At 41.9% G+C, this 23,770-nt stretch overlaps 1 protein-coding gene across 1 annotated transcript; it reads left to right on the forward strand.

The window, feature by feature from the left end:
* The first annotated feature begins 1,813 nt into the window (after positions 1-1,813).
* Positions 1,814-23,770, forward strand: LOC132553125 (uncharacterized). Its single transcript, XM_060217337.1, has 2 exons — positions 1,814-1,820; positions 22,734-23,770. The coding sequence occupies exons 1-2, from the start codon at positions 1,814-1,816 to the stop codon at positions 23,768-23,770; spliced, it is 1,044 nt and encodes a 347-aa protein (XP_060073320.1).

Genomic DNA, 23,770 nt, shown 5'->3' on the forward strand with positions numbered 1-23,770 from the left:
CTCTTTGTACTTTTTGCAGTTCACAACAACTTTAAGTTTCCTGGTTGTTCGGTCAAATTAATGTCAAGGTCACCTTACTGTATTTAGAAAATAATTGTCAGCTCAAGCGCCTTCACTCCTAGAGGAATTTTCATTTAACTTCACACACACTTTTAAATCACAAAAATGGTCTTGGACAATTGTGAGTTTTAGAGTTCTTAGATCAGGCCAATGTCGCCATTACTATTTAAAGAAAAATCCTTGATTGACCCCCACTCCACCTTCCCCCTTGTCGGGACCAGTAGGGGAAATATCTACAGTATGCTTATTCGTAAAAGATGACAATTAAGTGTCAGGAGTACCTAGAAAGATGCAGAAACTGTTCCATCATAGAGATCATGTAGTTTTAAGTAATTACTATAATATATTCATCGAGGTTATAAAACTGGAAAAATTCATTTAGTACCAGTGTTTTACGTTAACCACAATCATTCTTTGCAGGACAATGAAAATGCTCAACAATACTCAAGCTGCTTGCGAGAGAACGCAGAGATTTGGAACACGTGGAGGCCTAACTATTCTCCAGGAAAGGGACAGAACCTTGTAGATAATTGTGGTAAAGCTAGAATAAAAAAACTCTCCTTCAATGTCTAGGAAGACTCGGGAAAGACTGTGACCTCGAAATACATGCAAGTAATAAGCGTCTTTCAATACAATTTCAAAAAAAATACAGTGTAGCCAAATAATGGGAAGTGAGCCAAGAGATCCGGTGAGATCGCCTACCATTGTGTGGTCTGTATTAGTTTTTTTCTAGTTTGAATACTTTCTCTTCTTTGTTCTTAGTTATTTGTTTCAATGACAAGTGAATTAATTATTCGACAACATTTCACGAGGGAAGTTTTGAGAATGAAACGTGTGTCAAGGATCGTTGACCACGCACAACTACCCCTAATAAACTGTAACTGTCAGTCAAAATCAAATAGTTGGATTTCCTGATTTCTAATTGGTTGATGCACAATCACGCTGTGGGAACCAAAAGAAACCTATAAATGAAATATGATTACTTGCCTTGTGATAGCGATAACACGCTGGAAACGTTAAATCAAATCCATGATGATTGCATGTCTCACAGCCGTTTTGATATTCTGTTCAGTTCTTAAATGGAAAACACATCAAGAGCGACCCACATATCAATTTTGATTTATCCAGGACTTCTCACGAAATAGTGGAAACAAACTTTAACTGTCCAAGATGACCGTCCGTTGGCAATTTTTTATTTAATAGAGAAATAGACAATTTACAACTATCGTGAACCTCCATTTGAAATTTGTCGAAATCCAATATGGCCTCCTGTCGGCAATTCTTTTTTCTGATCAGTCCCAATTTTGTTTGCCGTGTCTTTAAATCTATGAACATGGAAAATCATTTTGAGCAAAGGCCGCATTGTGATATATTGTGTCTACCTTACTGGACAACATATGGAAGGCCCGTCGCATGTTAATTAGGGTAAAGGTCCAAGGACACAGCGATCTCAGAACAGACTATCCATTCCTCAGCTTCTCGAGTAATACAATCCGCCACAGGTAGGGAGCGTCGAGTCACGCTCCCCGTGAGATTAGTCGGTCAACGCTTAACCTACAGAGATATAGCGGCCTTTGTCCCATCTTATATGTAAACAATAAATAACTAGATAAAACTGTCAAAGAATGGATGCTATACAATAAGGTACTATGGGGAATCTAATTCGAGAATGATCCAACTGGGACTTCTACGGAAACGGTGATAACAAACTCTATAACGTCAAGTAGCTGATTCATAAAAAAAATTAGAAATAATGGAAGGTAACTCCAGCAAATTTTAATGGTAGAAGTAGTAAGTCTGATTTATCGTATTGGAAACAAGTAAAATTAAGACATGTTATATGTATAACCAATGCGTTAACAAGCCATACTCAATAAGTTCTGTCCATGAATCACCCAGAGTTACCAATAACCACCTCACGTAATTAATCCACCACAGTGTACCAATAAGCAGAGACGCCTTGTCTCATTACTGTTTCGGGTTGATTTACCTGTTGCTATATATTTTGACGAAACATTATGAAGTTTCAATCAGGTGAGTCTTGAGCGAAAAGGACAAAGAGTTCACAGTTTTGAATTTATTTCGTCAGGCAGTTAAGTACCGACTGGCTAATGGTGATATTATGGAATTAAAAACTGCTACACTTGTCATTCGCATGTGATGTACGAAGATTCTTTACAAAAGTGACATTAAATAAGGAACTGAACTGTTATAACTGACTCCACACGTTTTACATCAACGGCCGTCAAAATACGGTTTTGCGAACTAAAATATGAATTGTAATATGATATGTTTACTAAGAGTTTGTTATCGTATAGCCTTGCCTGACTAATTACGTAAGAGCCTCGCTCTGGATGTTGATGTAACATGGCTGAGGAAGCACCACACACGACAACAGACTGTTCTTGTCATTTATTGACAACCACATCACAATGTTTGCTGTATATTTAATTCTTTACATACCCAGTGAGTGTGTATAAACTCATACTTTATTGTCCTACATTCCGTTGTAGTATTTGACCTCGAGGTCATACCATCAGAGACGTATTCTCTCTGATACCATGTAAAATTATAGTATGTAGCTTTTTTTGTCCGATTTTGTGAGTAACACAATACGATACAAATTGTGTTAAATATTATTGTCTTAAATCGTTAACTCGACTGTTCAATATTTCCACGGAAAATCGTTTATGTCTTGAATTGTAATTACATTTCTATTTCCTTGTCATAACCAACCAATCAAAATAAAGCATGTCAAGTGTCCCTCCGACTAGGAAATCGACCCTGACCGTACATTTTGACCGAACACTGTTTATAATCGAATGCTGGAGACATCGCAGCAAACAGCACACGAGTTCAGGGTTCGAATCGACAGAAATTGAACCCAGGTCTCCGGCGTGATAATTCTTGGTTCTACCAACTGAGTCCAAGAGGCATATGTCCCGTCAGCCGAGTAATAGAGACGGTATTTAATACTAATGTCCACAGCCGCCTCCAATTCAGACAGTGAGCGACACGTGTCCACGTTCACTAAATATTTCGACTAACAAACAAACTGATCGTCAGATGATTGGACATCTAAGATTGTTCACTCAAAACTACCTTCCCATTCAACCCGATACATCCGCTCATTCTACCCATAGAAGTACACACAGAGTATCTAGAAGTACACACAGAGTATCTAGAAGTACACACAGAGTATATAGAAGTACACACAGAGTATCTAGCAGTACACACAGAGTATCTAGAAGTACACACAGAGTATATAGAAGTACACACAGAGTATCTAGCAGTACACACAGAGTATCTATAAATACACATAGAGTATCTAGAAGTACACACAGAGTATCTAGAAGTACACACAGAGTATCTAGCAGTACACACAGAGTATCTATAAATATACACAGAGTATCTAGAAGTACACACAGAGTATCTAGAAGTACACAGAGTATCTAGAAGTACACAAAATATCTAGAAGTACACAAAGTATCTAGAAGTAAATACAGTATCTAGAAGTACACAAAGTACCTAGAAGTAAATAGAGTATCTAGAAGTACACAAAGTACCTAGAAGTAAACAAAGTATCTAGAAGTACACAGAGTATCTAGAAGTACACACAGAGTATCTAGAAGTACACACAGAGTATCTAGAAGTACACATAGAGTATTTAGAAGTATACACAGAGTATCTAGAAGTACACACAGGGTATCTAGAAGTACACACAGAGTATATAGAAGTACACACAGAGTATCTAGCAGTACACACAGAGTATCTAGAAGTATACACAGAGTATCTAGCAGTACACACAGAGTATCTATAAATACACATAGAGTATCTAGAAGTACACACAGAGTATCTAGAAGTACACACAGAGTATCTAGAAGTACACACAGAGTATCTATAAATATACACAGAGCATCTAGAAGTAAACAAAATATCTAGAAGTATACACAGAGTATCTAGAAGTACACATAGAGTATTTAGAAGTAAACAAAATATCTAGAAGTATACACAGAGTATCTAGAAGTACACATAGAGTATTTAGAAGTACACACAGAGTATCTAGAAGTACACATAGAGTATCTAGCAGTACTCACAGAGTATCCCGTGTTCGCACATCGTAACAAGATTGCAACGCCATGTGTGAAAAGTGCTAAGCTGTTAATAGATCTTAAGGGGGATGTTTCTAATTCGGAGAATTATTAATGTCAGATAATTTCCGTGAAAGCTGTGTACTCGTCCCTTCAAATTATTTTAGGAGAAGAATGTGGTGAACTGAAATGAATTATTTCGTTTCTGCTGAAATTGTGGAGAAGTCTACTACAGACAATTACACTCCGCTGACAGATGTATTACTTCCTGGTCATAGTCCACAAGAATAATCCGTCATTATAATTTTATAATTACTCAACACCACACTCTTGATGAAATCTAATATCTTAGAAATGGTATAGAAACTATAACGATCTTATGTAATTCGGGGTAAATATATTCTTAAAAATCATTCATTGGTGCAAGGCACAAAACATTCATTTCAAATAGCCAGAATTGTGTATCGTTCGTACTTTCTGCCTAGTCAAGTAATTCCCTAATCATCACGCTCTGTACTGTCAGGTACGGCCATTTATCTTACTTCAAATCATCATAGTCCCACGAGTCGCGTCCTACTCTCCGTAACACAATACCGACTTGAGGAAAACTGAGAAACCCAGCAGACATGAACGCCAACAAAACCAAATCTACCTTATCATGAAATACTGGTACTAATCGGTGATTTGTTTTAAACAGAGATAAAACTGTATCATGATGATTTTATATGGTAACCTAGCAACACGGCAGGATCTTACTGTGGTTAGTCATGGTCTTCTTCACATCTATACAAACGTTTCGAATCTTTACTCATTCTCTTCCACAAATCTTAATCTCAACACACCTCTTCCTATCCTTCACAAAGTTTAGGACCTGTTTTCCATCAGGACAAGAGTTTCGAAACAAAAAATTATTTTCTTTTAATTGTTTTTCGTTATTTTAACACATTACGTCGTTTGAATTTCCTCAAAGAGGAACATGTCCATGCATTAGGATTTTCTAGGAAATTAATAAAACCTGGCTGAATTGCAGTCAGATTGTTGAGTTCTCAACACCCAATTCTGTCCCTCACATCACCACTAAAATACCACACTATCGCCCTTGGATAGAGTGGATGTAGATGAAAATTCATTTTAATTTGTACTTGGAATGATTCCAAAGTTAAAATGAAAAAAACTGACCGTAGAAGATCGACTCACTGAAATCTTTGTTTCCACGTAGGTGGCTCTTAAAAACTACAAACCTGCATGTAAACAGCTGTTTCATTGGGTAAATAACAGGTTTCGTTCAGGTTCCTGTAAATAAGTTTGGATTGAAAGTAAACACTTCAGTTTTTCAACATATAGTGAGTTTTTTTAGAACTTCTACAAAGCTGGCCTGTGTTACTAATGGATTCTCTCAATTTTTACATTCCAATATTTATCATTGTAATGCCGTATCGGACACGTGACCCCTGACCCCTGATCCCCGACACATGACCCATGTCACGTGACCCCTGACATATACCAACATTTTCATTTAAGCTTGCCAAATTCTGAACTAAATGAAAAGCTCTTAAGACCTGGTTCCTATTTATCTTCTGTGAAATGAGATCTCTGTTAGATCCTTAATTCACTGAATATATATATTTGAAGCACGTTTTACATGCCCTGTAATTGTATTTCACTGTTTACTGATAGACGTCGGGTTATGATAAAGAACGATGTTGACGAGGAAGTCTACAGACAACAATAAGGTTTAAATACTGTAAAATATTATCAAACATCACATTATTTGTGCTGTAGTGAGATTGACTAAGAGGGAGAGGACCAAGTGACTTGTGAGGGAAAGGACCAAGTGACTTGTGAGATTAACGAAGAGGGAGAGGACCAAGTGACTTGTGAGATTAACAAAGAGGGAGAGGACCAAGTGACTTGTGAGATTAAGAGGGAGAGGACCAAGTGACTTGTGAGATTAAGAGGGAGAGGACCAAGTGACTTGTGAGGGAAAGGACCAAGTGACTTGTGAGATTAACGAACAGGGAGAGGACCAAGTGACTTGTGAGATTAAGAGGGAGAGGACCAAGTGACTTGTGAGATTAAGAGGGAGAGGACCAAGTGACTTGTGAGGGAAAGGACCAAGTGACTTGTGAGATTAACGAAGAGGGAGAGGACCAAGTGACTTGTGAGATTAACAAAGAGGGAGAGGACCAAGTGACTTGTGAGATTAAGAGGGAGAGGACCAAGTGACTTGTGAGATTAAGAGGGAGAGGACCAAGTGACTTGTGAGGGAAAGGACCAAGTGACTTGTGAGATTAACGAAGAGGGAGAGGACCAAGTGACTTGTGAGATTAACAAGAGGGAGAGGACCAAGTGACTTGTGAGATTAACGAAGAGAGAGAGAGGGCCAAGTGACTTGTGAGATTAACGAAGAGGGAGAGGACCAAGTGACTTGTGAGATTAAGAGGGAGAGGACCAAGTGACTTGTGAGATTAAGAGGGAGAGGACCAAGTGACTTGTGAGGGAAAGGACCAAGTGACTTGTGAGATTAACGAAGAGGGAGAGGACCAAGTGACTTGTGAGATTAACAAAGAGGGAGAGGACAAGTGACAGAGTGTGACTTGTGAGATTAAGAGGGAGAGGACCAAGTGACTTGTGAGATTAAGAGGGAGAGGACCAAGTGACTTGTGAGATTAAGAGGGAGAGGACCAAGTGACTTGTGAGATTAAGAGGGAGAGGACCAAGTGACTTGTGAGATTAAGAGGGAGAGGACCAAGTGACTTGTGAGATTAAGAGGGAGAGGACCAAGTGACTTGTGAGGGAAAGGACCAAGTGACTTGTGAGATTAACAAAGAGGGAGAGGACCAAGTGACTTGTGAGATTAACAAAGAGGGAGAGGACCAAGTGACTTGTGAGATTAAGAGGGAGAGGACCAAGTGACTTGTGAGATTAAGAGGGAGAGGACCAAGTGACTTGTGAGATTAACGAAGAGAGAGAGAGGGCCAAGTGACTTGTGAGATCAACGAAGAGGGAGAGGACCAAGTGACTTGTGAGATTAACAAGAGGGAGAGGACCAAGTGACTTGTGAGATTAACGAAGAGGGAGAGGACCAAGTGACTTGTGAGATTAACAAGAGGGAGAGGACCAAGTGACTTGTGAGATTAACGAAGAGGGAGAGGACCAAGTGACTTGTGAGATTAAGAGGGAGAGGACCAAGTGACTTGTGAGATTAAGAGGGAGAGGACCAAGTGACTTGTGAGATTAACGAAGAGGGAGAGGACCAAGTGACTTGTGAGATTAACAAGAGGGAGAGGACCAAGTGACTTGTGAGATTAACGAAGAGGGAGAGGACCAAGTGACTTGTGAGATTAACAAGAGGGAGAGGACCAAGTGACTTGTGAGATTAACAAGAGGGAGAGGACCGAGTGACTTGTGAGATGAACGAAGAGGGAGAGGACCAAGTGAGGACTCAGTGATTTGTGAGACGGGTCTAGAGGGGAAGAGGACCCAGTGAGGACTCACTGATTTGTGAGACGGGTCTAGAGGGGAAGAGGACCCAGTGAGGACTCACTGATTTGTGAGACGGATCCAGAGAGGAAGAGGACCCAGTGACGACTCAGTGATTTGTGAGACGGGTCTAGAGGGGAAGAGGACCCAGTGAGGACTCACTGATTTGTGAGACGGATCCAGAGAGGAAGAGGACCCAGTGAGGACCAACTGGTTTGTGAGACTGACTCAGAGAGGAAGAGGACCCAGTGAGGACCAACTGGTTTGTGAGACTGACTCAGAGAGGAAGAGGACCCAGTGAGGACCAACTGGTTTGTGAGACTGACCCAGATGGGAAGAGGAACAAATAGCTGATGAGATTAGTTGAGAGGCTACGTTTTATATCATACGAACTGCCGGTAACTTGTGAGAAGGTGCGTCCAACCCATTTGATTGTTATTAATCAATAACACATGCTTAAATGAACGATGAAATTTGTAGTTGTATCGCCGGGGGCCCACTGACAATGAATCTGTTATATTTGTGTCGTACATCACAAACCGCAATGCCAGTTTATAATCTAACGTTATACGCTGTCTCTTCGTCTAATGTTATTGTTTTTAAACTGATTAGATATTAAGGATCGGGACAAGAACAGCCGCGGCTCTCGTCTAGACATTCATCATACATCTCTATGCTTCTGGCTTAAACATACCTATCCAATGATTCCTTATAGCTCGACAACTTTTATTTTAAGTCTTTTTAAGTATTTATTATTTTTTAATAAACCTGACAAAATGGATTGCGTCATGAGTAGAGTTTGGTACGAAAGTCTTCTTGACCAAGTCAAATACAATACCTGGACCATAGTTGAAAGGGCTTCATTAGCAACTGAACAATGAAGATGAACAGCTTTAAAGAAGGGTAATAAAGAAAAAAGAAAAAACATTTAAAATACAAAAAATCGAGGGATTTTTTTAATTGCTGGCGAAGTCATTTGGATTATATCTGACGTCACACTTGTACTAATATCATCGTCGCTGGCTGAAGCAGTTTACACATGCAATTAAAAAATAATTTTAGACCCAAAATTACGGAATACTTAGATTTGTTTCCGGTCGTTAGACACTACGAACTACATGTAGTTTTAAATTCAGTCCTGTAATTACGAATATACAGAACATTTTACCAGGGTTACATGTAAAGGAAACTAAGTTATATATTTCATATGGTTTAATGGTTTGTGAATATGATGTAAATTTTAAGTTCCGATTTAAAACTGTGTCCAAGAGAGTTGTACCAGGAGAAATGACCATGACAGGTACTTGTGAATTTTAGTTTTACAAAAATCACTGGCACCTTAATTTTGACCTGAAGCATGGAAAGCTGAGAAAAGTGGGTTAACTTACCTGACGAGTATTCCCTCCTCTCGATGTCTGCTAGTCCCGAAACAGCGGGCACAGGTAGCCCGTGACCTTCATTTCTATCAGATCGTTTTAATTATACATCTCACCTAATTGGATGTTAAGGTTCACACCACAGCTGGTCATTATATTCCATCATTAACCTTCCCACAACAACTAAAAAACAATGACTACCAGGAATCGCTGAAATACCAGCGATCAGCTGGCACTGCGAGAACAGATCCGCGTGGTACTTCTTACTCTGCATCAATAAACCTTCAGCGTGCGGCTTACCATATAAACGGATATGTCAGGGGTGTCAACGGGAGACATACCCCGGAGGGGATGTCAGGGGTGTCAACGGGAGACATACCCCGGAGGGGATGTCAGGGGTGTCAACGGGAGACATACCCCGGACGGGATGTCAGGGGTGTCAACGGGAGACATACCCCGGAGGGGATGTCAGGGGTGTCAACGGGAGACATACTCCGGAGGGGATGTCAGGGGTGTCAACGGGAGGTATACCCCGGAGGGGATGTCAGGGGTGTAAACAGGAGGTATACCCCGGAGGGGATGTCAGGGGTGTAAGCGGGAGACATACCCCGGAGGGGATGTCAGGGGTGTAAACAGGAGGTATACCCCGGAGGGGATGTCAGGGGTGTCAACGGGAGACATACCCTGGAGGGGATGTCAGGGGTGTAAACAGGAGGTATACCCCGGAGGGAATGTCAGGGGTGTCAACGGGAGACATACCCCGGAGGGGATGTCAGGGGTGTAAACAGGAGGTATACCCCGGAGGGGATGTCAGGGGTGTAAACAGGAGGTATACCCCGGAGGGGATGTCAGGGGTGTCAACGGGAGGTATACCCCGGAGGGGATGTCAGGGTGTAAACAGGAGGTATACCGCGGAGGGAATGTCAGGGGTGTAAACAGGAGGTATACCCCGGAGGGGATGTCAGGGGTGTCAACGGGAGACATACCCCGGAGGGATGTCAGTGGTGTGAACAGGAGGTACACCCCGGAGGGAATGTCAGGGGTGTCAACGGGAGACATACCCCGGAGGGGATGTCAGGGGTGTCAACGGGAGACATACCCCGGAGGGGATGTCAGGGGTGCCAACGGGAGACATACTCCGGAGGGGATGTCAGGGGTGTCAACGGGAGGTATACCCCGGAGGGGATGTCAGGGGTGTCAACGGGAGTCATACCCCGGAGGGGATGTCAGGGGTGTCAACGGGAGGTATACCCCGGAGGGGATGTCAGGGGTGTAAACAACAGACATACACACGTACCCCGGACAACAGTAAGGGGTGTCAGGGATGTAAACAACAGACATACAGACGTAACCCGGACAACAGTAGGGGTGTCAGGGGTGTAAACAACAGACATACAGACGTACCCCGGACAACAGTAGGGGGTGTCAGGGTGTAGACAACAGACATACAGACGTACCCCGGACAACAGCAGAGGTGTCAGAAGTGTAAACAACAGACATACAGACGTAACCCGGACAACGGTAGGGGTGTCAGGGGTGTCAGGGGTGTAAACAACAGACATACAGACGTACCCCGGACAACAGTAGGGGGTGTCAGGGTGTAAACAACAGACATACAGACGTACCCCGGACAACAGCAGAAGTGTCAGAAGTGTAAACAACAGACATACAGACGTACCCCGGACAACAGTAGGGGGTGTCAGGGGTGTAAACAACAGACATATAGACGTACCCCGGACAACAACAGTATGGGTGTCAGGGGTGTAAACAACAGACGTAGAGACATACGCTAGACAACAATAAGGTGTGTCGGGGATGTTATCGACAGACTGACAGACGTAGCCTTAACTTATGTCAGAATGTCGAATTTGACTAGCTGTATGAGGGATACTTTAATTTCTATGATAACCATCTCCCGTTGATATGCAGTCGCCTTAAACTTTTCTGTATACATGTTATACTGACTCGAGGGTGGAGATTTTACCATTACTAGCCAAATCTTTATCTCGTGTCTATCAGTGAATGTGTTGATGGACTAGTCAGCACCCTGTCTACACAGTATCTACCAACGACTACATCGCATTAAATCAACAACTGACCAGAGCGATGACCACTAGTATGCATGGCAATTATCACAGTAAATCCTGAAGTAGAATGAGGTACTGACCACGAGCCACGATAGGCGATAACGCTCAACCGCCTGCTAATCAGATCTCCAGATCCGTCCACTGTAAACGATAAATCCGAGATATACCGAGTAAGCTAGATAAGTTTAATTGCTTTATGGACAAACCTTCATTTAAATAATGCATTTTACTTTGTTTACAATACATCTAGACAGATCATAATTATGACCTTTCCTAGAATGTAATGTGTTATATAACAGACCTAGCTTATGTAGTTTCCCTCAGTAAAAACAAATTTAATTATACAAATGACATTTTCTTATAATAAAGTCTAGTGGTATTAGTAATAACAATGATATTGCAGACCATTTAGATATTCCAGATATTTTCACAATCCTCCGGTACCATAATGCTGATGAGTCTACGCTACAGGACATACATCCCTACAATACTTAGTCACGTGATATCCCTTACGTAGGAAATTTAATGAGGTGTAAAAAATTTCTTGTATGCAAACATTCAGTGTGTGTGTGTACGAGATCGTAACGTTCGGAATGATACTGTACTTTATATACAAGACAGACAGACACACGATATAAGGAATAGGTATGATGACCTGTGATAAATTGAAATAATTTATATTAATATATATATAAAAAAAAATATTTAGGACGAGCGAAACTGCGAAGAAAAAACATCGTTTTTTTATCTTATCTATTCGGACGATGACAGCGAGGGAAGGGGTTGATGCAAGTGCCTCGCTATTGCCGTTGACGTAATCGTTTGTGCCTTCCTGTCAGCGTCACTGTCGCCGTTAACGTGGTCGTTTGTGCCTCCCTGTCAGCGTCGCTGTCGCCGTTGACGTAATCGTTTGTGCCTCCCTGTCAGCGTCACTGTCGCCGTTGATGTGGCCGTTTGTGCCTTCCTGTCAGCGTCGCTGTCGCCGTTAACGTGGTCGTTTGTGCCTCCCTGTCAGCGTCACTGTCGCCGTTGATGTGGCCGTTTGTGCCTTCCTGTCAGCGTCGCTGTCGCCGTTAACGTGGTCGTTTGTGCCTCCCTGTCAGCGTCACTGTCGCCGTTAACGTGGTCGTTTGTGCCTCCCTGTCAGCGTCGCTGTCGCCGTTGATATGGCCGTTTGTGCCTCCCTGTCAGCGTCACTGTCGCCGTTAACGTGGTCGTTTGTGTCTCCCTGTCAGCGTCGCTGTCGCCGTTAACGTGGTCGTTTGTGCCTCCCTGTCAGCGTCGCTGTCGCCGTTGATATGGCCGTTTGTGCCTCCCTGTCAGCGTCACTGTCGCCGTTAACGTGGTCGTTTGTGCCTCCCTGTCAGCGTCGCTGTCGCCGTTAACGTGGTCGTTTGTGTCTCCCTGTCAGCGTCGCTGTCGCTGTCGCCGTTGATATGGCCGTTTGTGTCTCCCTGTCAGCGTCGCTGTCGCCGTTAAGCCCTCCCGTCAGCGTCGCTGTCGCCGTTGATATGGCCGTTTGTGCCTCCCTGTCAGCGTCACTGTCGCCGTTAACGTGGTCGTTTGTGCCTCCCTGTCAGCGTCGCTGTCGCCGTTAACGTGGTCGTTTGTGCCTCCCTGTCAGCGTCGCTGTCGCCGTTGATATGGCCGTTTGTGCCTCCCTGTCAGCGTCACTGTCGCCGTTAACGTGGTCGTTTGTGCCTCCCTGTCAGCGTCGCTGTCGCCGTTGATATGGCCGTTTGTGTCTCCCTGTCAGCGTCACTGTCGCCGTTAACGTGGTCGTTTGTGTCTCCCTGTCAGCGTCGCTGTCGCTGTCGCCGTTGATATGGCCGTTTGTGTCTCCCTGTCAGCGTCACTGTCGCCGTTAACGTGGTCGTTTGTGCCTCCCTGTCAGCGTCGCTGTCGCCGTTGATATGGCCGTTTGTGCCTCCCTGTCAGCGTCACTGTCGCCGTTAACGTGGTCGTTTGTGTCTCCCTGTCAGCGTCGCTGTCGCCGTTGATATGGCCGTTTGTGCCTCCCTGATAGCGTCACTGTCGCCGTTAACGTGGTCGTTTGTGTCTCCCTGTCAGCGTCACTGTCGCCGTTAACGTGGCCGTTTGTGTCTCCCTGTCAGCGTCGCTGTCGCCGTCGGATAATAGCATACATTTTTGTGCTAGTTCTGGCTTCCCACACAAGTAGTACTGGTTTACCGTAGGAAGTACAATGTTGATAATAAATAACGTGTAAGGATGTAGCGTTGATATATAACTTCAAACAATGTCGCTGACCACAATTTCATATTGATTGGATACAAAGGGGTCAAAGGAATTTATTTTTCGCGTCAAAACAAACCGTGAATAATTACAGCCAAAGCATTGTGTACATTTCATGTTAATGGTATGTACTGGGGCCAATATTTACATGATAACAATACAGGTAAGATATCAAATAAAACAGGGACAGATTACACTGTGACTTCTGTTGTGCAATATAGTTATTAGAAGCTATCGAAGTACAACAGGAGACACTCGAGAACAATACAAGTCAACTAAGTACCTTGTGCATCACTTGAGTGAAGAATGGGTCACAGGATTACTGTTTGGATTACATGGGAAAAGCAATCACTTGAGTACAGTACAGATTATTTGAGTTAAGCATGAGTCACTTGAGTACTGTACGGAATATTTGAGTTAAGCATGAGTCACTTGAGTACAGTACGGGATATTTGAGTTAAGCATGAGTCACTTGAGTACTGTACGGAATATTTGAGTTAAGCATGAGTCACTTGAGTACTGTACGGAATATTTGAGTTAAGCATGAGTCACTTGAGTACAGTGCATATTATTTGAGTTAAGCATGAGTCACTTGAGTACTGTACAGATTATTTGAGTTAAGCATGAGTCACTTGAGTACTGTACGGAATATTTGAGTTAAGCATGAGTCACTTGAGTACAGTACATATTATTTGAGTTAAGCATGAGTCACTTGAGTACTGTACAGATTATTTGAGTTAAGCATGAGTCACTTGAGTACAGTACGGGATATTTGAGTTAAGCATGAGTCACTTGAGTACAATACAGATTATTTGAGTTAAGCATGAGTCACTTGAGTACTGTACGGAATATTTGAGTTAAGCATGAGTCACTTGAGTACTCAATTCATTAAGTGAGCTTATTTTGCTCCACATAAATACAGCACGAGTCACGTGGATACAACACGATATACTTGAGTACTGTGCGCATCACCTGAAAGAGGTTGTTTGTGTGAGTGCAACACGATTTGATTAAGTACTGTTTTATGTGGATACACTATAAATTTGATTGGGTGTGAGATACATGTGTTTGAAATGGTTTGAACGTGCAGATCACGTGATTGCTGCAAGGGTCACATGAGGCGGTAATGAGTAACACGAGAAGAACATGGTTATGAAGCCAACATCAATAATACTCGTCTCTGTTATTTTTTACCGCTACACCTAGTTTTTCACTTCCAATCCCTCTGTAAACAAAACTATTATATGGTCACTAGGGTATGAACTGAAATCTATGCGTTCATGTATTTACTGATGGAAATAACAAAGATAGTTCGATTTCGTTCTCTTATAACCTCAAATCCCTCCCACTATAGCATTAATTACCTTTATTCTGTAACCTTCAGTCACCCCCACTATAGCATTAATTACCTTCATTCTGTAACCTTCAGTCACCCCCACTATAGCATTAATTACCTTTCTTCTGTAACCTTCAGTCACCCCCACTATAGCATTATTTACCTTTATTCTGTAACCTTCAGTCACCCCCACTATAGCATTAATTACCTTTTTTCTGTAACCTTCAGTCACCCCCACTATAGCATTAATTACCTTTATTCTGTAACCTTCAGTCACCCCCACTATAGCATTAATTACCTTTATTCTGTAACCTTCAGTCACCCCCACTATAGCATTAATTACCTTTATTCTGTAACCTTCAGTCACCCCCACTATAGCATTAATTACCTTTATTCTGTAACCTTCAGTCACCCCCACTATAGCATTAATTACCTTTATTCTGTAACCTTCAGTCACCCCCACTATAGCATTAATGACCTTTATTCTGTAACCTTCAGTCACCCCCACTATAGCATTAATGACCTTTATTCTGTAACCTTCAGTCACCCCCACTATAGCATTAATGACCTTTATTCTGTAACCTTCAGTCACCCCCACTATAGCATTAATGACCTTTATTCTGTAACCTTCAGTCACCCCCACTATAACATTAGTTCATTCTGGACCTTGTTTGAAAGTTAGTTTCTTTTTTAAGAATCGTACATTGTGTATCAATTGATCGCCTGCCTAATTAATCATGCTTTAAATCTTCGTATGCTTATTTTACATATACAATAAAGTTTGAAAATATACTGAAATGTTTCCGTTATAAGGCCATTTCAATCAGACGTTCAAATTACATGTATACTACTCTCTCCCACTGGCGCTTTAGTTTACCTCCAATCGATATCTGTTTGACAAGCGTCTGCCTCCTGGCCAACACGACTAGTGTGTTGATAGACAAAATGTTATTGCCAAGGAAAAGAAAAAGCTGCTCATCAATCTCTCTCCTTAAAGCATTCCTTACATTTAGTTTATTTGTTTAAAGCTGACCGTTTAAGTGGTAGTTGGAACGTAAGAAAGATTGGTCTGATTGCCTATCTTCCCCGGTGTTCGTCCCTCTGTAATCTTCCCGTCCTTATATGATGAAGTACAAAGTAATCAGCATGTTATTGATATGTATACATACTAAGGTCTTATTTCAACTGACTCTTTCCTATTTATTGTCTTAAATCAAGGTAATATAATTATATATGCGTTGCCAACAAACTGTCGTTTGATTATGAAAACAGCACAACAAAATCTCATTAAGTTTTATGCTGTATTGTGCGTAATGATTAGGGTGATGCCTATGATCCGGACTGTTTTAGGTTGATGTCTATGATCCGGACTGTTTTAAGTTGATGCCTATGATCCGAACTGTTTTAGGATGATGCCTGTGATCCGGACTGTTTTAGGGTGATGCCTGTGATCCGGACTGTTTTAGGTTGATGTCTATGATCCGGACTGTTTTAAGTTGATGCCTATGATCCGGACTGTTTTAGGTTGATGTCTATGATCCGGACTGTTTTAAGTTGATGCCTATGATCCGAACTGTTTTAGGATGATGCCTGTGATCCGGACTGTTTTAGGGTGATGCCTGTGATCCGGACTGTTTTAGGATGATGCCTATGATCCGAACTGTTTTAGGGTGATGCCTGTGATCCGGACTGTTTTAGGTGAATGTCTATGATCCGGACTGTTTTAGGGGGATGTCTATGATCCGGACTGTTTTAGGATGATGCCTGTGATCCGGACTGTTTTAGGGTGATGCCTGTGATCCGGACTGTTTTAGGATGATGCCTATGATCCGAACTGTTTTAGGATGATGTCTATGATCCGGACTGTTTTAGGGTGATGCCTATGATCCGGACTGTTTTAGGGGGATGCCTATGATCCGGACTGTTTTAGGATGATTCTCAGTGTAATGATCCAGACTATTTTAGGGAGATTCTCAGTGTAATGATCCGGACTATTTTAGAGATATTCTCTGTGTAATGATCCGGACTATTTTAGGGAGATTCTCAGTGTAATGATCCGGACTATTTTAGGGAGATTCTCAGTGTAATGATCCGGACTTTTTTAGGGAGATTCCCGGCAAAATTATCCAGGCTGTTTTAGGGAGAGTCCCAGCCTTATTATCCCGACTATTTTAGGGCGAGTCCCAGCGTAATGATCCGGACTATTTTAGAGATATTCTCTGTGTAATGATCCAGACTATTTTAGGGAGATTCTCAGTGTAATGATCTGGACTATTTTAGGGAGATTCTCAGTGTAAAGATCCGGACTATTTTAGGGAGATTCCCGGCAAAATTATCCAGGCTGTTTTAGGGAGAGTCCCAGCCTTATTATCCAGACTATTTTAGGGAGATTCCCAGAGTAAAGATCCGGACTATTTTAGGGAGATTCTTTGTGTAATGATCCGGACTGTTTTAGGGGGTTTCTAAATGTAATGATCTGGACTATTTGAGGGGGATTCTCTGTGTAATGATCCGGACTATTTTAGGGAGATTCTCTGTGTAATGATCCGGACTATTTGAGGGGGATTATCTGTGTAATGATCCGGACTATTTGAGGGAGATTATCTGTGTAATGATCCGGACTGTTTGAGGGAGATTCTCTGTGTAATGATCCGGACTATTTGAGGGAGATTCTCTGTGTAATGATCCGGACTATTTGAGGGAGATTCTCAGTGTAAAGATCCGGACTATTTTAGGGAGATTCTCAGTGTAATGATCCGGACTATTTGAGGGGGATTCTCTGTGTAATGATCCGGACTATTTTAGGGAGATTCTCTGTGTAATGATCCGGACTATTTTAGGGAGATTCTCTGTGTAATGATCCGGACTATTTGAGGGAGATTCTCTGTGTAATGATCCGGACTATTTGAGGGAGATTATCTGTGTAATGATCCGGACTATTTGAGGGAGATTCTCTGTGTAATGATCCGGACTATTTGAGGGAGATTCTCTGTGTAATGATCCGGACTGTTTTAGGGAGATTCTCTGTGTAATGATCCGGACTATTTGAGGGGGATTCTCTGTGTAATGATCCGGACTATTTTAGGGAGATTCTCTGTGTAATGATCCGGACTATTTTAGGGAGATTCTCTGTGTAATGATCCGGACTATTTGAGGGGGATTATCTGTGTAATGATCCGGACTATTTGAGGGAGATTATCTGTGTAATGATCCGGACTATTTGAGGGAGATTCTCTGTGTAATGATCCGGACTATTTGAGGGAGATTCTCTGTGTAATGATCCGGACTGTTTGAGGGAGATTCTCTGTGTAATGATCCGGACTATTTGAGGGGGATTCTCTGTGTAATGATCCGGACTATTTTAGGGAGATTCTCTGTGTAATGATCCGGACTATTTTAGGGAGATTCTCTGTGTAATGATCCGGACTATTTGAGGGGGATTATCTGTGTAATGATCCGGACTATTTGAGGGAGATTATCTGTGTAATGATCCGGACTGTTTGAGGGAGATTTTCTGTGTAATGATCCGGACTATTTGAGGGAGATTCTCTGTGTAATGATCCGGACTATTTGAGGGAGATTCTCTGTGTAATGATCCGGACTGTTTGAGGGAGATTATCTGTGTAATGATCCGGACTATTTGAGGGAGATTCTCTGTGTAATGATCCGGACTGTTTTAGGGAGATTCTCTGTGTAATGATCCGGACTATTTGAGGGGGATTATCTGTGTAATGATTCGGACTATTTGAGGGAGATTCTCTGTGTAATGATCCGGAGTATTTTAGGGAGATTCTCTGTGTAAAGATCCGGACTATTTGAGGGAGATTCTCTGTGTAATGATCCGGACTATTTTAGGGAGATTCTCTGTGTAATGATCCGGACTATTTGAGGGAGATTCTCTGTGTAATGATCCGGACTATTTGAGGGAGATTCTCTGTGTAATGACCCGGACTATTTTAGGGAGATTCTCTGTGTAATGATCCGGACTGTTTTAGGGAGATTCTCAGTGTAATGATCCGGACTATTTGAGGGAGATTCTCTGTGTAATGATCCGGACTATTTTAGGGAGATTCTCAAATATGTCACCTTGCCTATGAGATGCCTTTCAATCTATGGCGTCAATGGTGTAATCTGGGAGTGACGTCAGAATGCCATACATTTCACGAGTCACTGAACAGCGGTACAACAAAACACTGTGAGATAAATACACGTGTATTTCTTTCTGTAGTTGGTCGTGTTCTGTCCTATATATCCGATGTAACTTAAAACTCCTTAGTTAGGTTTCCTTGTATTAGCCTTGACGTATCGGTTAGCTGTATAATTTGCCCTCCTTTACATCGTCACGCTGGTGCCCCTATTGTAATAAATATAGTAAAGACCAATAGTGTGACCACTTGAGGACGACACAAAACTGACCTTGCGATTTCACAGCTGATTGCATATATAGCCGAAATCATTCATTTTAATTAATGAATTTTGTTACATATTCACGAGAATTCAAAGACCAGAACAAATGCGGACCAGAAATCCGGATATATTTATTGGGAGTCGCAGCAGGTGTTGTATGCATGACCGGACAATTAGAGAGTGAAGCGAGAGTATTCGTTTGATGACTGGCGAGTCCCGGGAGTACGTGGATATTGTCGGGACTTATAATGACGTAAATGCTTGGTGGTCCCCCGTCTACAGCCGTCTGGGCATGGCAACGAATCTACATACCTCACTCATTTAGCGGATGACACGTATCCCACTCCAACACACTTCTCAAATTAGAGGATGGGCTCTTAGCCCTGGAAGTAAGACGGGAGGGGTCCTTTGTTAATTCACGTGATCTACAGAATATTGTACAGCATTTCATCTCTCTGTTTTCTGTAGTAAAATAAGTTTAGGCAATATCATTTTCGGATTTTCGTGTGGGTCTGATGGAAATAGCGCTTTAACTTTTCGGATTCTTGGTTAGACCCTATTGGGACCCCATCCAATTTACTATCGTTTAATTGTCATTGATTTTCACTTGCTAGTTTGATCCGGATCCATGAGACCGCTGTCCCGCTATCTATTAGAATCTGCTCACATCCGCGGGTCAGACAGGCCGTGATACAACGCTTGACAAAAGGCGTAGTTGAGTGGGCTATCATTTGGATATCCGATCCCTTTGGAAAATTAAACCCATGATCACAAATTAATACCGAATCACAATGAACTTATGATGTCCGTCCGCTGTACGAACAACCGAGGGACACATGTCGGGAGCTGATACGGACGCCGAAGTGGCAACGTTCATAAACCAAGTGAAATACGTGTTCTGAGTAGAAATTGAAGAATTGATAACAAAACGTTTTCTATCATTTACTGACGTACTATTACATGTGAGGTTAGCACGAGACAAGGTATTCTGTAAACAACTTGTTTTACATATGGCTCCGTTCTTCACGAGATTGACTTTAACGTTTAAATGGAATTCCAGCCCACTGTCAACACTTCGGAATACGTAATGAATAGTGAGCATTGATCATTCACGTCAGATACACTGCCTAAAAGCGAGAACACGATGATCAATATGATGCACGGTTAGATATTTTAGACCCTCAAATAAAGTTATGCAACAAATTTGCGGTTTTTTTTTGTACTCTCAAATCTAGAGACATTCTGATCGAAACACATTTGTTGAGTGACGCCATTTTGAATGCAGACCATTGTGGATGACAATTAGAATAACATTTTTACATGTACGGAATAATTACACTACAGTATCATGGGCTGCTAGTCCAAGAGCTAGGACGCCATCGCCGTTGAAAAATGCCCAAATGAATGTCAGTTTTACAAATGCATATCATCTTGAACTGTTCCACAGGAAACATAACTAGCTGCTCCAGTTTACAAACACGTGTGGGAAAACGCCAAAAGTGTGAAAGGGTTCGATGCCCTCTGACTTAATCGGAAACTTTCGGGGAATTTCGTAAACGAGTCAATCATTTAGCTAATGTACATATCGGACATTTACCGTACGTTTTGCGATAATGTTCCGGCGATCAGCTGTTTATAGTGATCATGTATATACAGCTTGTTGGTTTTATTGTGATTTTTCATTACTTGAAATTACGCATAATACTAATTAAACATTATAGTGCTCGTTTCGCACGCGTAAAACATTTTTAGGTCAAGATATTCTTTAGTCAATTAACAGATGAGAAGTTCGTCGGTCATACTGCTGTATTCACGTGTTCCTGGTCGATCACATGTTTGGTTACTGATGAGCGCTCCCGGTTATAGTTTACCATCCTGGAAACATTTGATGTCGGAGTTCTCTATTTATGTTTTATTTTATTTATTGATTTGCAGTTAAAGAGTAGATGTGTCAAAAGTGCCATAAGATACAAAGATATACTGACAAGGCTTTGTAAGAGAAGTTCGTTTGATATTAATTGTGTGTGATGAAACACCAGGGACGTTGATTAAGTGACACTATGTTTTGTGTGATGAGAGCGATACAAAATGGTAGAAATGTTGGACAGGCGAAAATCTTGTTTAATCTTGTTGGCGATGCCCTATAACCACCTATCTCTGATTAAAAGTGAAATTTATTTGTGTGTCTCCTGTATTCGTACTGTAGGCGCTGATATTGTACCGTTATTTAGATTGATTTTGTTAATGTACACTGCCTTGTATTTAATCAATACCTGACGACAACACGTGTCTTAAACATAATTACATCAACCATTTACACACGGTAGTGTCACTCATACCAATATACCATGTACTCCATACCAATATACCATGTACTTCATACCAGTATATCATGTACCCCATACCAATATACCATGTACTCCATACCAATATACCATGTACTCCATACCAATATACCATGTACCCCATACCAATATACCATGTACTCCATACCAATATACCATGTACTCCATACCAATATACCATGTACTCCATACCAATATACCATGTACTCAGATGCAATCTATACCATGTACCATTATTACATATAATATCATGTACCCCATACCAATATACCATGTACTCCATATCAATCACCATGTAGATACATATAATATACCATGTGTCCATACCAATATACCATGTACCCCATACCAATATACCATGTACTCCATACCAATACTACCATGTACTCCATACCAAATATACATGTACCCCTCTCTACCAATATACCATGTACAGATCCATACCAATATACGGACATGTAACTCTCTACCGAACGTAGCCATACCCATGTACTCGGACATACCAATATACCATGATCCAAACTCCATACCGGAATTACTCTCTACCACGTGTACCCCATACCAATATACCATGTACTCCATACCAATATACCATGTACTCCATGTACTCCATACCAATACACCATGTACCCCATACCAATATACCATGTACTTCATGCCAATATACCATGTACACAGATGCAATCTATACCATTGTACCATGTTATTACATATAATATCTTATGTTCCCCTTATATAGAGATACCATGTCCCCACTATCAACTCACCATGTAGATACATATAAGATACCAGGTGTCTTGTGCCAATATACCATGTGATTAGAAAGAATATAAATAAGATCTATTGAAACTCCTACTAGACACGGACATTAACTCTCTACCGAACGTAGCCATACCTACTGACAGATCCAAACTCCTACTAGACACGGACATTAACTCTCTACCGAACGTAGCCATACCTACTGACAGATCCAAACCCCTACTAGATACGGACATTAAGTCTCTACCGAACGTATCCATACCTACTGACAGATCCAAACTCCTACTAGACACGGACATTAACTCTCTACCGAACGTAGCCATACCTGCTGACAGATCCAAACTCCTACTAGACACGGACATTAACTCTCTACCGAACGTAGCCATACCTACTGACAGATCCAAACCCCTACTAGACACGGACATTAACTCTCTACCGAACGTAGCCATACCTACTGACAGATCCAAACCCCTACTAGACACGGACATTAACTCTCTACCGAACGTAGCCATATGACAGATCCAAACCCCTACTAGACACGGACATTAACTCTCTACCGAACGTAGCCATACCTACTGACAGATCCAAACGCCTACCAGACACGGACATTAACTCTCTACCGAACGTAGCCATACCTACTGACAGATCTAAACTCCTACTAGACACGGACATTAACACTCTACCGAACGTAGCCATACCTACTGACAGATCAAAACGCCTACTAGACACGGACATTAACTCTCTACCGAACGTAGCCATACCTACTGACAGATCCAAACTCCTACTAGACACGGACATTAACTCTCTACCGAACGTAGCCATACCTACTGACAGATCAAAACGCCTACTAGACACGGACATTAACTCTCTACCGAACGTAGCCATACCTACTGACAGATCCAAACCCCTACTAGACACGGACATTAACTCTCTACCGAACGTAGCCATACCTACTGACAGATCCAAACCCCTACTAGACACGGACATTAACACTCTACCGAACGTAGCCATACCTACTGACAGATCCAAACCCCTACTAGACACGGACATTAACACTCTACCGAACGTAGCCATACCTACTGACAGATCTAAACTCCTACTAGACACGGACATTAACTCTCTACCGAACGTAGCCATACCTACTGACAGATCCAAACTCCTACTAGACACGGACATTAACTCTCTACCGAACGTAGCCATACCTACTGACAGATCTAAACTCCTACTAGACACGGACATTAACTCTCTACCGAACGTAGCCATACCTGCTGACAGATCCAAACTCCTACTAGACACGGACATTAACTCTCTACCGAACGTAGCCATACCTACTGACAGATCCAAACCCCTACTAGACACGGACATTAACTCTCTACCGAACGTAGCCATACCTACTGACAGATCCAAACTCCTACTAGACACGGACATTAACTCTCTACCGAACGTAGCCATACCTACTGACAGATCCAAACTCCTACTAGACACGGACATTATCTCTCTACCGAACGTAGCCATACCAACTGACAGATCCAAACGCCTACTAGACACGGACATTAACTCTCTACCGCCATAA

The sequence above is a fragment of the Ylistrum balloti genome, unplaced genomic scaffold (genome assembly GCF_031769215.1).
Source record: "Ylistrum balloti isolate Yb309-2 unplaced genomic scaffold, AGI_CSIRO_Ybal_v1 Utg370298, whole genome shotgun sequence".
NCBI classification, from domain to species: Eukaryota; Metazoa; Mollusca; class Bivalvia; order Pectinida; family Pectinidae; genus Ylistrum; species Ylistrum balloti.